The 16,663-nt window shown below is 41.6% G+C and overlaps 1 protein-coding gene across 2 annotated transcripts; it reads right to left on the reverse strand.

Annotated features, from left to right (window-relative positions):
* Positions 1-10,541: 10,541 nt before the first annotated feature.
* On the reverse strand, positions 10,542-15,926 carry LOC111265486 (uncharacterized). 2 transcript variants are annotated; one of them, XM_022842228.2, is made up of 6 exons: positions 14,417-15,926; positions 13,290-13,582; positions 12,902-13,058; positions 11,786-12,505; positions 11,321-11,529; positions 10,542-10,973 (listed from the first exon to the last, which is right to left on the reverse strand). In XM_022842228.2, exons 1-6 carry the CDS (start codon positions 14,525-14,527, stop codon positions 10,907-10,909), a joined length of 1,557 nt encoding a protein of 518 aa, XP_022697963.1. In that variant the 5' UTR covers positions 14,528-15,926; the 3' UTR covers positions 10,542-10,906. The 2 variants fall into 2 exon arrangements, with proteins under 2 accessions (XP_022697963.1, XP_022697956.1); XM_022842221.2 differs by having other exon boundaries at positions 11,786-12,535.
* Positions 15,927-16,663: the final 737 nt, after the last annotated feature.

The raw sequence follows: 16,663 nt of genomic DNA on the forward strand, positions 1-16,663 counted from the left end.
ACGCACTGATCGGTAGCAGTTCGGCTATTGGGAATTCCCTACTGGTTAGTGTCACCTTCGTACTTTGATGAAGTCGTGGCGATGTTGGTAACAAATGGCGGTATGACAGCCCAGATCGATCGGGCTGTAGGACACAACGAATAATCCCTCGTAAGCCTGAAGCAACCTACTAGAAGCAAGCGCAAAATCGACCAAATGCGACATATTGTTTTAGCATAGAAAAACGTACAAGTACAAAAACGTACGCGGTGGTTAGATCGTAGACCGAACCATGGTGATGAACACTTCGAGTAACGTTCAGCGAAAATGGCTAACTAAAAGCCGTCTATGACTAGTTAAATGGACGACACCTATTAACATAACATCGTACACAGGCATATCAAAGAAGGTTTTGGTTTAACATTGGTTGTCATAGCATTGTGTTTGTGGTACGCAGACGTAACCTATAGCTTCACTTCAATTCCAGAGAAAAATATTATATACTTGTTGTGAATTTTGACGATCTTCTGTGATCTTTCAGCTAGTTGATTTATCCTGCTCTGGCAAGAACATTGTGCTCTGGCGTTGAACTCTTCCACCCGGTGCGTGAGACCCTTTTCCCTGCTAAATGTAGTGTCATCAATTCAACTTCCCACTGATCGAAAAACCTAATCATTCGTCGACGCGAGGTCTGGAGAATACGGAGGGTGTAGAGGGACCTCCCATTCAAGACCTTGCTGGCGCACTTTAATGATCTTTGCCATGCGTGTCTGGCATTGTCGTAGAAAAGAATGACCTTGCTTTATCTATCGGGTCTTTTCTTGTGTACTTCATGGGCCAAATGTAAATCCTTGTTAACCGTTTAGTCTCTCATAAGCATTTACTAATGTGTAAAATCCTTCAAGCCCTATCTAAGGCGAGTTAAGGCCTTTTCGGATGCAGATTTAGTTTGATTAAGAGCTTAGGCAAACCTGCAAGGGTTCCTAATTTCCTTCTCCGTTCAACGCGGAAATACCACTTTTCGTCCCCCGTAGCAATTCTCTCTAGAAGTTCGGTATAATGGTTGTGTGCTGCTTGATGTCAGAAATTCTAAAAGGCATTCCCTTTTGGGTCTCACTCAGTTTCAGTAGTACCCATACTTGTAATTTTTAGCGAATGGCTCTAGACTAATATGGGTGAACATAATGCCATAGCCGCAGTGTATTACCTCGGCCAATTGATCAGTTAGTTGCTGACCATCGTCTTCCGCAAGCGTCTTCAGAAGATCCTCATCGACCTAAAATGTCTGGCCGCACCCTGTTCCTCCTCAAATTCAAGATTCCATTATTTATGTTAGCAAGCAATCTTCTTGAGCCTGTGTTTCTTTAGGTCTACAAAGTACGCGACACAAATGTCTCGGGCTAATACGGCAGCTATGTAAGCTCTGCAAAAATCGAGGTATCAGAGGCGTTGGAGATGCAACCAACTACTTTTGAACTTAAACTCAAGATAAAATTCCGTTCGCCACACAATTGAATAAAAACAGACTTGTCGAAGAGAGGAATCAATTGTATATCGAAAAAAAAAAAAGCAAACAGTATAGAAATATTTAAGTATAAAAAGCAAATTTTAAAGAAAACAAACACATGTACGCTTAGGGCGTTGGGACAGTTGGCGAGTTTTCATTTTATCTCTATCAAAATAGCATGAGACACGCAAGCTGGTGGAACAAAAGGCGGCTTTAACTAAATAACACATTTAAAAGAGAAACACCCCAATATCATTTCTCACCGTACTATAAAGCGTTCTGATATTAATCAGAAAACCATTTGAACGATCTAAGTAGTGGTCATTGCTGAAGCCATTTTATATTAGGCATATACTCACGGTATATTGCATTATGGTAGCTAGTAAAACGCTAAGAATTTCAGGGATAATACTACTCTACTGGTGTTACAAATTTACTGCATAATTAAATATGTCCTTTATTAAGATAATTTGCGGATTTCCCCCAATCTTAACTGGTATGAAATGAAGGGTCGTCCTGTTTAGATGGTAATAGTTGACAGAATAGGATACACAGTGAAACTTTTGATTATTTTGAACAAACAATCGATATTTATGACGCCGTTTCGAGCAGTACCAAATCTGTTATTTAGCACTTTGCCTTGCTGTTTATCATCGTTTGTTTTTAGTAGGAAATACAATTCTTCTAGAAAGTTTCGTACACAGTGGGAATGGAAGCTTTTAGAAGACTGCATCTACGGTTGCAACGTAGGTTTTAAGAGTTAAGTTTTGGGATTTCGATTTAAATTTTAAACCCGAGATACGTTGGCGCCGCCAAAAAGTTCGCAATGGCCGCCAGGAGCAGTGTGAAAGCAACTCTTAACATACCCTTCAATGATGTCTACATCGCTTATCTGGCCGATAAAAGTAGATAGAAAAGTAATCCACAACACTACAAAGCCGCATCAATTAACGTACGCGGAACGTTCGTTTACTTCGAAAAATTCATATGACGTCTTAGAATATCTAACAGAATTGTTTGCAGGACGTAGTGCTCATCCTTCGGGTCAAGCTGCCTCATGCCAGTGGTTATAATCGACGACAGATTTCTTAACATAGGCGGATATAACTGCGCCCAAACGCTATTAAACGCGGTATGTTGATCTTATAAATACAATAAATTCGGTGCATACACGTCGTACCTTCGAGATTAGAACGCGGAATTCAGTCGAGATCTCTTTGCGGAGCCTAGGGTGACGGGCAGCTACAATACCTTTCTCCATTACTAGCAACGAAAACAAATGAATACAATTTAGATAGCGCTGGAGGAGAGTAAATCGATTTAGAGGACGAGGACTTCGCAGCAGGATCGCAACAAGGATCACAGCTGGTGCCAATTCATATATATCGGTGAGGATGAAAGGTTTCTAAATAATAAAGCCAGTGAAAGATATCCTCAGGCTCAGTAACATAGAAAAAACGGGCGTAAGAAAAAAAATCAGCAAGAAAGAATAACTAAGAAAAAAAAACTTAGGCAGTACGCAGCAAAGTTCACGAGGGAGCTCCCGTTGCCACCAGACCCAACTGTGTGAGAGTGTCATAACCCAAGCAGAAAGCCCGTAAATATTTTAAAACGATTGAAAATGAAGATAATACAATGGAACGACGAAGATGTTCATTTTTCGTTCACTACCGTTGCTGCCTGATATTCAAGGAATACATGACGTTTATGCAAGTGTTCTGTGATAGCAGTGCAATAGCTCTGTTACGCTAACAGCGTCCGAGTCTACTGAAGTTTTCACTGATTACTGAAGGCAATTTCGCAGTTGTTAAAGAAATATGCACTTTGTGCGCCAGTCATAGTAGACTACACTATTTAGGTAATAGAAAAAGTTGATGCGATGTTGCCGGCTCCATGGTGCTTCATATGGGTACGAACAGACTAGTTTAATACCAGCATTGACGGATTGGACCAGGTCAGACTGACCTCATTTCTGAAAATCCTAGAAGAATTTGGTTATTTGGAGTTTTGTTATTGAAAGGAATAACCCAACCTTCGTGTGATACGGATTCGTTAGCAATGGAGTGTCACCAGGAAGAAAGTGCAATACCTCAGTCTGGGTAGCTCACTTGGGGAAAGCTGATTACTGACTTCACACGTTCCTGTCGGTGTAAACGTCACACGCATCGCCCAGACAAATACCTATCAGAAACGTCGCATCAATAGGCGAAAGTCGAATATGCAAACGAAGTTCTTAGGCGCTCCCGTCTGCCAAACCAGGACGAAACTGATTGCATAGAGCCATGACTCGGCTATTGATCGCTCGCGCCGAAAAGGTTCCCCAAAAATAGCCGCAAGCGCGTCCAGTTGAACTTAAACACATAAACTCAAACTTCTCGAAGAAACCACACATGCTTTTATACTTTACTATGACATTCTAAAGGAGGTGCGCAGTCGAGTTGGAAATCCTTAAAGCTCTACGCTGTACCATCCTGGATGTAAGCGATACAATTCTAATCGAAAGCCCCGGGAAGGCGTTTACAATCCATGAAGAAGGATACCGCTAAAATTTCTAACCATAAATCTTGCGCACCCGATAGATTATTCAATGTTTATATGCAGAAAGACTATATCGTTGATGCCTTGTTAGGAGCTCCTTTGTTCGATACCTATAAAGAAAGCTGCGTTATCCTGGACGCAGCTTTCGTTATGGTAAAGTATAGGAATGATCGTATATCCTAAAGCGAATGAAGATGACCCAGACTAAAACATGGGAATGGTCGGTAAAGAAGTTTAGCATCTGTTATACCTGAATATCTATTTGGAGTGCTGATTCGCTTTCTAGTTTCTTATCTGGCACCGCCATGCGCTACTTAACGAGCCATACGGATCTCGGCCTGGCGGATCGACATTAGCAGTATGCAAAATGTCCATGGGCGCAATAAGGAAGACTCCTAACAATTGCTGTCAGCATCCCTATTCAATGGTCATGGATTTCAAAATACGAGTTCGTTCTGGATCCATTGAATTGCTTAAGCTTGTGTAATAGAAACCACCCATTCCGTGTTTCGATTATCGATTGCCATTCATGATTTTCTCCCACATAACTCACTAGCGACATGATCTCGCTATAAAGATGATCTTTCCATTGACGACTCGGCGATATTTGCTTCATGGCAGATTCCGCCTCCAACAGTCGCCGATAGTCCTCGAGGACTGCGTCATCGAAGTTGGGTCCGAATGAGCAGAGCTAAAAAAGGGCGACGAATAGAGTAAAAAGAAGATTTGCTTAGTGCTTTATAGACAATCATCAAGAATTCCCTACCGTAGCCTGACAATGAACCCGAAAGCAAAAATCGTTCGCCAATAATATCAAGGAATAACACCGAAAAACAAATAATATGGTTACCAAGTTTGAAAGCTTTCACAAACTAACACTATGAACCGTTCTTAAAATGTTCCGAAAGAAACAATGAGCCGACTGCCGTCCACGACATACGTAGCAGTTAGAAAAAGCTGAGTTGACGAGACCTGACGGCACCTGACGGGATCACACCACTATTGAAGTAAGTGTAAATGTAACTGCATTGATTTGAAATTGCGTCTCATACATGCTGTTCGTACTATTAGAAAGGCCAATATTTTTTGGAAAGCTTTGCACCCCCCCCCCCCCCCCTAGGTGTCCTAGTAGGTCGGGTGTTAAGTTCGAGTTGGAAACAGAAACTTCGACCCTTTGTTGTCCTTTTTGTCGTCTCCCGTGACCGACGGAAAGAAGAAACACCAGGATTTGTAGTCTAAGATCCTCCACTTACTGTACATGTCGTAAAGATATCACGAACCAGGTGACGATTACATCCATAAATATTCAATACATAATGCTGTATGTCAATTTTATGCTTGTTGCAAGGTGCCCAGGTCGGATCGTAGAATTGCCTGGCAAAGGCGAATGGCAGCATATTACTGTCTTAATTATAGAAAGCGCATCTTATATTAATAGATGTGGTTTGTAGTGTAACTAAATAAAAGGCATGAAAAACCTGATATTGCCATGGAGCGTACCGATAACTTAAACGATTCCGCCTATAATTGCTAGATGAGAACGAGCGGAACGAAAAAGCGTCATTTGTACCGATAGTGAGTGTTGCTATTGCAGCAAGGTAACAGCTGGAGAAATGTAAATGTAGGCGGGAGACTAAATGCGATGACGGTTGATGTCGGCAGACGAAGAAAAAGCCAACGGCGGTACCATCAATGTTACCGTTGCTGAACTATATCAAGCCTGCTCAATGGAGGGAGGTCTATGGAGAAAGCGGAAGGCGTTTACGGCTGGTTTCAGAAGCGCCTGGTTAGGCCTGTATACTTCTATCAGGGTCACCTCAGCACCGGTTAAAATCGTTCGAGCACCAAGACAGGGAATGAGTTCAGGGCTGATCTATTCGATTGGTTTCGACAGAAAACATCTCACGCGGTAGAACACTGCATATGCGTTTAAGGAGACCACAACGACCTGTACACGTTTACAAGAAGGAAACGATTCTTGTTGGAGTGTGTCGAGCTGCTGTTTTAGGGATTCCTAAGAGACATTAAAGAACCGTGTTTGAATGGCGATTCTGTGAATCGCTTTGCTATGGCTTCGCCGCTAGCCTTCCTGACCCTTGTGCACGTAGCGACCGACTGCACGTATTTATGGTCAAAATTGAACAATTGGTCAGTTGGCGTTCGTAGTGAATAAATAATCTGTTTCTGCTCTTATTTGTAGGTTGAAACTGCGGTCTAATCTACGTTAACCAGGAGGAGCAACGCAAACAAATCTAACAAGGTTCAACAACAACTTAAATATGGCCTGTCTTAACCGTGCTATACGGCTTAGCTTACTACACACAAAAAAAAAAAAAACGGAGAATAAAAAAGCACACGTACAGGTTTTAACCTTATCGCGGTGACGACGTTGATCCGATACAGTTGTGTGTTCAAATGTGGCCATCTCTCAAAGTTTATCTTATTCTGTATTGGAAACTAAATTTTTGCCTGAAAAAGCCAGGGATCATTAATTTAAAACCGCTATATGATGGATACTAGAATGTTCCTGGTGTGAAATAGTTATGAATTAGTTTTAACATTATTGAGAGTGCGACCCAGTGCGGAAATTATTAATGATTTCGATAGCTATCCTCTATAAAAGACATCCAGCCTTGCATACCTAGAATCTCATCTAGAAAGCTGACTTTCTATAGTGTTACGTCAACGAGATTACAAGAAGACCGGAATGAAGAAACCGACGGGGTGAAGTTGGTTTGAAGCTAAAAATAGCTTGCAAAGATCAATTAAATTAATAAATCTTAATTAAAATTTTTGACTTGTCAAATAAATCGTAAATGTTGTATCAACATTTATCAATACAATAATAAATGCACCTCATGGCATGCATTTTCTGCGGGCATAATTTCATTTGTGCACAGCCAACTTAAGTAGATATCCGCATTGCTATCAATTCCTCTTTAATGCACCGCTCACTTATGCAGTTTTCCATCTTGTAGATTATGCCCAGACTTGCTCGGTCTTGAACTGCCCGTCAGCCTTGGACTAGAACGTCTGTGTCATGCTGCGAAATGCTGGGGACGATAGAGCTACGGTGCAATAATCACCTAAGGGTGCCATAATTTTTTTTCTAGAGGCTTTAGCAGCAGCAGGAGTAACTATGGTCACAGGGGAGTAGAAGGGTATACCATCCGTAGAAGTCGTCTCAGAAACGGCCACACTAGAGCAAATGCATGGGCATGTTAAATGTTCGTGGCATCTGCTTTTGCCTTTGTCGCCAACCCGCACTACTTGCAGTGACTAGACGTGGTCACATTCGCTTATATGCAGTATACGTTCGGGACGACAGCATATTGCCATAGAGCCTTGCGATAAGCCGTACGGGAAGAGGTGTTGGTAAAAACTTGCCCCTTTGGGCGTGACAAGCTGGTGCTACTGCAATGATTCACTTCGACGCAAAAGTGTTGAACGGTCGTTGAGTGCTTGTAGCAGCAGCAGCAGCAGCAGCATCAGTCGTTCGCAGAAACACAGAAAGTAGCAGCACCGGCATTAGCAGCTAACGTTAGATAGAAATCCCTCTAGGGAAAACGTATTCGAAGTAGTTAAGAACCTAAGCAAGCGAGATGGCGCCACTAGCCAGGCAGCCAAACGTTTGATTTGCAAGCTAAGCTTGGCGTCAACATGTAAGTACGTGAAGGCGGTGCACCGTGTACGAACATACAAATGTCCTTTGAATGTAGGTACAAACAACGTTGAGGTTGAAAGGAATCAAGCGCTGTGTTCTTATAGGCGTGTTGTTGTTGTTATTATTATTACTATCGTTAAGTCATCATATTGAGCACGAGTATCTGCTTAGCTATGCTATCAGTTCTAGAGAGTCTATTTTACGAATCTGAAGGCTAGTCTCTCTTCGAAGAGGATTGAGAACATCCATATTTAACGCCCCTGGACGGTTTTCGATGATGACGCTACGGGATGATCCTGCCATACGTACAGCCATGCCCTCAAGTCACTTCGTGTCTTTTTCTGAAGTTCATTTCAGCTGCGCATCGATTGTTGGGGTCGAATCGTTTAGGTAGAAATAAGAACCGTAACCTGTATTTGTGGTGTTTTAACACGACAATATGATTATTCCATGATAATACCGATGAAGAAAGTGTCATGACAAAAAATCAAGAGCTAGCGTTAATTGTGTTATTGCATTTGGCTCTAATGTTTGTTCGTTAGCCATTAAACACATATATTAAAGGTAATTCGTATCATCTTTAGTTTGGTAAAAAAAAAAAACTAAAACGTTTCCTGCAGTTGAAATTTCATGACGAAATGTTGAAGAAAACTGCTAAAGCCTTATCCAGTACATATAGACGTGTATTCACGTCATATGTTCCAGAGAAACTATGACGGAAACCGATAATGTTCTGGTGCCTTTGAAATGTGCTGCCTGTTAAAGGCTGTCTTGCGATATAGAACTATATGGTCAATTCAAAGTACGACAAAAAGCAATGTGAATAACAGGTGGTGCCTATTATATTTCTGACTTATCTATTCCTGTCTAAATTGCAGATATCGAATTGATAATAAGGAGCTCCTCATAACCACACTTTCTTAACTACTTGGAAGTTCTTCATTGTCCGCAAAATCCAATTATTCTTTCGGTAATCGAACTTAAAAAAATCACTAAAATCCAATTCTAGATATGTTTTCCCCGCTATAACCCAATTGCGCCCCCTTACATGCCTTAGCTAGCATACCTAGTTAATACTAATCTACAGCAATAGTTCGCATTGTTGACTGGTTGCAACAAGTGAAAGTAAATTAGGAAACGCAGATCACACGCTGATGCCGAGTGATCAGCACCGGCGAGTATCTCACCTTGCTCCCCGATCTGCTTTTTTCACTCACGACAGCTTGGCCGTCTGCCTGAGCTAAGCAGAAAACACGGCAGTGACGTCCAATGAGGTAGTGTTTAAGCCACCGGTCATAGCACCGGGGAAAACCAATCTTGGTCTGAAGGCGCCCCGATGATTTCCGTAGGGAAAACTTAAAATGGAAAATGATGTGCCCCAGGAGAATTTAAGGGAGGTAGAGGCAGCGAACGACCGTTGGCGGTTTCCAGTCGTTTCGCTTCCCCGGTGTCTCTGGCTGTGCAAGCATCGTTACTTCGCTTCGAGGCCTGGCAACTTGTCTCAATTAGGATAAGACAAGCGGGCGTTCACGCTGGTGTCACTTTACGACCGACCATTGCAGCACCACTATCACTAGCAGCGTCTACGCTAGTGCAACGGCAGCGGCCTGGCCGGCCGGAATCAGACAATCGCATTGCTATTTCACAATAGGCCGCTGGGTCGTGAGGCCGCCAACTGTTCGTCTGTGGCCAAAGCCCAGCCTGGCCTTAAAAGCTAGAAGGCTCTTTCTAGACAATCCAAGCAAAATTAAACACAGCGACTACTCTCGATGATCTCTGTTGACGACTAAACGAGACTATCTCGCAATTTCAAATACAAAATCTTGACATTGACTCTGTTCAGTTACTGTGTGAAGATAAGCTTTATTGATGTGGCACTCGTGTAACCAACAGATATGATGTACCGAAAAGGTTATTTTGCTTAACCGTTCTATATATACGTTTCAGTCAGGAAACGTCCTGGGTGAGCGTTTTACTAGTAAGCCAGTATATCGTACCAATGATAGATGAAATGCTGCGCCTGATTGTTCTTATAATGAACATTATATAGACGACCGATTCGTGTAATTATGGCTTGATGACAACTACGACACACAGCGGAAATGAAAAATCTCCACGAACGTCACACATCTGTATACATGTGCTGCACGCCATTATACCTATCTGACCTTTGAGGAAGGCCAAACTGACACACGGCTCTATTTCTGGAACTACAGGAACAAAAAGCTGGCAGGCAACTCTTACGAGCTGCTAGAGAGAAGTGACGTAACTAATATATTAGGTTACTCGTAGAAAAAATATTCTGCTACGCTTTTTCGTTTTTGTTAATGTTAGACAAGATATTTTTTCGCTTTATCGTTATGGTCGTTTCGTTGTATCGCCTAGAAAACTATGTTGACTTTCGACTGAACTATCTTTGCCACAGCGGAATCAAAACGCGGCCGAAACAGCTTGTAATAATTGTGGTGCTTACGGTGGTTACTATGTGACGTTTGTCATTGTAGACTCAAAAAATACGCTAAGCTTACTCCGAGTTCGACGAAACTGTCTTACATTGCCTTTTCCAAGATGCTAGTTGTCAGATGAGCTCATACCTCGTAGCTATAGTCTTCTACTACGCAGGACAAATTTCCTGGATTACCTCTGCAGCTTCTTCGGTACTGGCGAAAAGTTAGCGTACCGATTTCAATTATTTTTTACCCAAAAGTCCTATCGTGGAGCCTGAATACAACGGTGATATTTGTGGCCTGGACAAAAGAGGAAAAAATGCTAAACGCTGGATAGGAAACGAGTTTTTCAGTAATTTATAACACGATTATCATCCGTAGACCAAAAAGTAGGACAGCAAAGAAATAATGAAACGCCATTTATTTCCAAACAACCTACAGGTCCCGTCTAATCCTAGACTACAGGCACATGCCCATGCTATTGCTGACAAACGCCACATCGATTGCCCGCTTTGTGATATAATATCACTTACAAAAAAACATGAAGAAAAATCAATACTCGAAAGTGGGCTGAGCATAGAAAACACGAATATGCCGTATTAGCAATCGTTGCCGTAAAAAATCTGAAACTAGCACCGATCTTGCCGTGGCCGTGGCTTCATTGGCCGGCTTACGCTCTGTATGCAAATTCACACGACAGCTTGATGTCGAGGGTCAAATAGCCTTCTAACGCTTGAACAGTCCGAAGATAAAATCTTTGTAAATCTGCAGTTATCTTGGCGTAGAAGGTAGCTCCATCTTGTATACGGTCTCTCGTAGAAGCAGCCGCGAACGATGTCTGCATATGAATATACGTACTATCGTTAGATAATACGATGAACTGGATACCCTGTTTACTCTTTAATTAAGCAAAATTCGACAGTCTACATCATACAGTATAATAATCAGTAAACAAACAACCAACTAGAAGCCTTCAACCGAACCAGTATATACAACGTACACGATGGTATTAGACTTTTCACAAGCGTCTTGATCCATTTTTTTAACTTCATCTTTTTACATTGACATATACCAGTAAGTCACACTTGAAGTACAAATAAGAAAGCAAACTCGCAGTATCTCTAGTTATTTCTGATATAGGTAAAGTGGGCTAAGCGACGATTCAAACGGTTCGTGAAAGTTCACCTATTTATATGATCGATGAACAGTTGTGCATCTTTTGCCGTGGTAAATCTCAATCCAATCAGAGCCCACTCTCCCGCTTCGTCACAGGATTCGCTTTTGTAGGATGATCTTATGGGAGCAGGAAAGAACAAATCTGGATATCCCGAATTGTTTAATTGCGTACAGGTCATGCGAGAATGCACCCAGGTCGCATAGATGTAATGTCCAAGCTAATCAAATCATCAAATAATCACCATTTTGACGCGTGAATAGAATTTAAAGTTTTATTTGAAAAACTTTCCATAAGACGAACCACCTTTGTATTCACACGACCTAGTTAGATACAAAGGCACTTACACATACGCACCATACACAGCGTCGTACGAACCAATAAATCTCTCCGTTGAACCACATATATATATATAACCACAAAATTTGACTGGACAATGTATAAATCGAGAAATCTACATCACTGCATGTACTTACGCTGTCATTGATAACAGTGATCATCGCCCGACCCGCAAACGGAAATACCCGAACACTGACATTAGCAGCGATCTTCTTCCAGTGTCCACGAGGACGCGAGAGAGACGGCCGCGAGCCTTGTTCCTCGGTCAAGGTTGCTGACGAAGATGGCTGCGCCCGAGTCTTCTGTGAGACAGCGCTTGGGGTCTTCGAACTCGAAAAACTGATACCTGCGCCCGCAGAAGGAGGAAATGTTGGCGTAGGGGCTGTTCGCTGTTCGAGTTGCCTTTGGGCCTCTGGATTATCCCCCGAAAGCTCAGTGGAACCAAGTTCGACTGACAAATTCGTTGTGGCCTTTGCAATAGGAGGTGGCGGTATGGGAACCGCTATTGGCGTAGCAACTACGGGTACAGGGATCAACGAGGCACTTGAGGCGCCGCCTACAGAGTCAGCGGTAGCACCTGAATAGTCTGTTTGCAGGTTGGCGCTATCTACCATTAGAGTTGCGGTTGGCCCGAGCACTTGTTCAGGCGAATCATAGTCGCCGGAAGTGCTTGTTGCACTGCAGCTATGATACGAATGGGCATGTTGACTTACTTGAAAGCGGAAGAGCGAAGCGGCTAGTAATAGTTTCTCTTCGGATTTCACTTCAGTTTCGTCGTCTTGGAAGGGCGGTGGAAGCATTAGGGGATCGCTGGCATCAACCGTTTGGTCGATGCGCGATCGACGGCGAGACTCTCGCTGACGACAGAACATAGCGACGCCCCAGAGCTATTAGTAATGATGTTTTAGGACAGAACGCGACCCTATTAAATCAAATGAATCTAAACAGCCTTCTACACGAGAAATATGCCACAAAAAAATCAACAAAGAAAGGATACAACTTATTTGAAAAAAGTGGCTATGCAGTCCTACGGGAGCGTGAACTTCTCGTGAGGTCCACATGTGGAATTTATAGTATCTGGATGAGTATATAAAAGAAACTAAAGAAAATGTATTGAAAATATGTTGGTTGAACTGGGCAGTACAGACAGCAAAATAGTACAACAGAACTGAGATCCAATACGATCTTTCTTCCCAAAATAACACACAAATACACAAAAAACAATTAAACGAGGTTATGGAAACGACGCTTACAGCTTTGGTAGTTCTTAACTGCTTACGAGTTTCTCTTCGGGATTCTTCGATAATATTTTGAAACTGCGGTTCTAACCGCTCTTCCTGGCAATCGCGTAGCTTTACCATCTCTTCCAAAGCTATTCGGAACTCTTCCAGATCACTTTCTGTAGGTAATCTATCAATGAAAAGACCGAATTTCAAAAAGTATCAGCGAAGGCGATACACGTAGCTTCATGAATATATAATCTGTGACTTAGGTTCAACTTGAAATAAATTGAACCTAAGCCACAGATCGATAGATTAATTACATTTGGTAGTTCTCAGTCAAAACTAATTTAGCAATTAACAATAGAAGAATAAACGTTTACCTAGCACAGCTTGTGTTAACTGTAGCAAGATAGTGTACCTGATGTAAAAAAACTTTACGCGATAATCATCGTAAATACATTGACTATGGGCAATCCTTAGCGTATGTTGAGGAGTCACAGATGTCAGACCAACAAGACGACCCAAAGGTATGCCTAAAAGGCCAGCATCCGAAGCAGAAGAGCTGCTTACGTCCAGATTAGAATCTGGTAAATCTTGAGGTTGAATTTCGATTCGAAGCCTTCGGCCAGGCCCGTCCTGACTCGATGGATAGACGCAGTCAGCCGTCAGGGGATGATATAACAGCACGAGGCTGAGGTCACCAAACACTTCCTACAGCAGCAATGGCAAAAACAAAATGTGATAATTCCTTTACTCAAAGGAGTCTGTTCATTAAATATGTAACCCAAACTAATTTCGGGGCACCGATATCGACAAAATACATTTGACCCATCTACCTAGGTGCCTGGGTGTTTGCCCTACTACGAAATCCGTAATAGATTTATCATTCTTTTGGGTGTGTTTTGCTAGAATCTATTACAAATATATGTGTCAAAAGCTGTAGGGGTTGGGGGCGGACTATCTTTTCGGTAGGACTTTTGGCTGCCTGTGCGTTCTTGAGCAGCTGCTACTTTGTGTTTTACATGGGGATCTATGTAAGGGGAATCGTTCACGGCACCAATAAATAGCCGTCTTGAACCGAATATGGCTGCTGAACAGAACTATGTATAATTTCACATACCTAAATGATTGCTTTCACTATCAAAACGGGTAGATGCGATAGTAAACTTTGCTATAATAGAAATTTAGCCTTCGTGCTCGACGACGCTTGGAAAGAACACCACCGCTGCCGTGACACCGTTGTTGGCCCGCATAGCCACAAGCGTAACGGTACATGCCGCAGCTCAACTTATCTTTTGACAGATGCTGCACACTAAGAAATGCAATTTCCTTCGTCAATCAGGTGTACAGCCGCTAATGAACTCCAGCGAAATGCTTTTTTCAAGGCAGGACACCTTACGGAATATAGGGTGCTAGTACGTATGTCAAATGATCTATATCAAATGGCCCATGGTCTAGCGGTAGTATAACATCAATCCATTATATAGAGTTTTCTTGTGGACGCAAACATATGATGAATAATTACCAATTGTTCGGTGTGCTTACCTGATAGTTCGCTTCGCCTGAAGTCGAGTACGAGCATGTTACGTTGGGAAAAGCCAATTTTTTCAACAGCACTCCGCGTACAAGTGCAGCTTTCGCGGTATTAATTTCCATCGAACCCAAAAAAAAACACTAACGTGAATTTTGCCTAGAAGAACATAAGATCGCTGAATTTATTGCTGTTAGAACATTGCAGTGCCCTTCGTCGGATCTATCGGATCTAAACCCGTAGCGTAAGCCTCGATGGTTGTTGAGTGGATTCTATTACGTAGCCAAACATTAGTATACCTTAGCACTACCAAACACTTTGTTCTTTCAAATGAATCGCTCTACGAACGTATCAACTTTCATTGCAACTGCTCTGGATCCTAACTCTCTCAGAATTTTGCTAGAAAAACAAAAAAAATTATGTTGAGTAACATGGATTATACAAACTACCGTTTAGTCAACCAGTCAGACAGCCTTTTGACAGAATGAAAATAGTCGTAGGCCAAATGCACATAACAAACTTCCTTTAGTTTCTGCCTAATTGAAAGACGTCATGAGAAATGTACAAATATACTCTTCGCCCTCTGGGTTTCGTATCGTGATGAGCTTGATAGCATCATCTATCTTACAAGGAATCTCGTGTGAGTTATTGTTATCTCGTTCTTACGCCAATATTAGCGTATGCTCAAAGCATGTAAAAAAAAAAAGGTCCAGGTTTGAATGAAAGCTTACAGGGGCTTGATGTAACTTTTTATGTGGTCGTTCCCTTCCATCAATCGAAGGCTCTTCCGGGCCATATATATATGATTCATGCTTTTTCTAGATGGCGTGGTGGCATCGTATGGTATAAGACTAAGCAAAATAATAAACTCCTATGACAGAAATTAAAACGAGCACTGACCATCCTCGGTTTATTTCGATCGTGACAGCCTGGAGTCACTCATAGATTAGTCGGAAATCCCTTTTTTTTTTCAATTATGCCACTTCAAATATACCGCTCCATTTGGTGCCTTTCCGGTCCATTCTTCTGGAAATGCGTAATATTTGTTTTCCTACATCTGTTTTCGCTGTCTGAACGCTTGCAGGCAACCATTACATGCAAAAAATGCCTATTCACCAGAGTGACAATCGGTTTGGCGTCAATAGAAGCAATGGAACAATTTGAACGATCATCACTCTGCTAAACTTACCACTGCACAGACTCAAAATCAGGTTTTTCTCTTTCGGACAATTAAACCCTGAGGGAAATCAGGACTAAATTGACTAAAAATAAACGTGCATAGTGTTCGGCGTTTAAAGAGCATATTTCACATTTGGTTTCGTTTGTAAATATACAATTTGTGCACTTGTGGGTAGGTCGACGACTTGTACCTTACTTTCCTGCATAATCAATGATAAAGTCAATAATAATATATGAAACAGCCAGGCTTGCCCCAAAAAAAGACTTGACGATGATCGTAAAGTTCTTCAGGTCAAGTTGAACGTCGCCTATAACTAAATGTTGGAGTGAACCGATAATACAGGATAGGAAGCTGATCAACCATACTATTGCAGGCATACTCAGCGGTTTTACGTAAATCGTAATAAAATTAAAAAAAAATAATAATTCGTGGGTAACTTAGGTTGGTTGCTGTTTCTTTGGTGGTATATGTCAACATTCTAAGTAATGCTATGCTTTAGGCAAATAGAAGATTATCTTACTGTAGCTTCAGGCCGTCGGTTGTACTCGGGTTTAATAGCGTCGTTTTCCAACCTTTTCATTGGCAAATTCTATTCGCTTCTTCAGTTGAACTTGACGAGATCATAAATGCGCAAGGAAAGTTTAGGAAACTCCGAGTAAGCCATTTATCTTCTCATGATTTACTTTCATTCAAATCTAAATTACAACGTATGATTGTGGCTAATAAATGGAAAGTATGTGTTATTGTAGTAGACCGCTGAGTTAGCCTTAAATGCGAGCTGGTGAGAATTTTTTAACACTGACATTTAATTTTAATTGCGCTGATTAAAAAGATCTTCCACTATGACGCAGCAGTAAATAAGGCGTTTACGTTACAAACCGCATTTATTAAAAAATAAAAAAAATCATACCCAGAGAGCTGAATTGGTTGACACGAGCCGAGCAAATTCTACGCGAATCTTATTGTGAACTTAAATTGTAAGAGTTTAGTAAAAGTTCTATAAAAGGCATATAATTCTAAGAAGCTTCTTTGTATAATTTAATAAATCCAATAAACTGCCGCAAAATGTATGTTTAAATAC

This window comes from Varroa jacobsoni, unplaced genomic scaffold, assembly GCF_002532875.2.
Source record: "Varroa jacobsoni isolate VJ856 unplaced genomic scaffold, vjacob_1.0 scaffold_103, whole genome shotgun sequence".
Lineage (NCBI taxonomy): Eukaryota > Metazoa > Arthropoda > Arachnida > Mesostigmata > Varroidae > Varroa > Varroa jacobsoni.

Excerpts from the sequence above, each read along its gene's own strand:
- LOC111265486 (XM_022842221.2), bottom strand. The coding sequence starts at position 14,527 with ATGGAAATTAATACCGCGAAAGCTGCACTTGTACGCGGAGTGCTGTTG. Across the intron at positions 13,583-14,416 it reads CAGGCGAAGCGAACTATCAG|GAAGTGTTTGGTGACCTCAG; the intron begins GTAAGCACACCG and ends TTGCTGCTGTAG. Across the intron at positions 11,530-11,785 it reads TCACTGTTATCAATGACAGC|CTTGGACATTACATCTATGC; the intron begins GTAAGTACATGC and ends TGATTTGATTAG.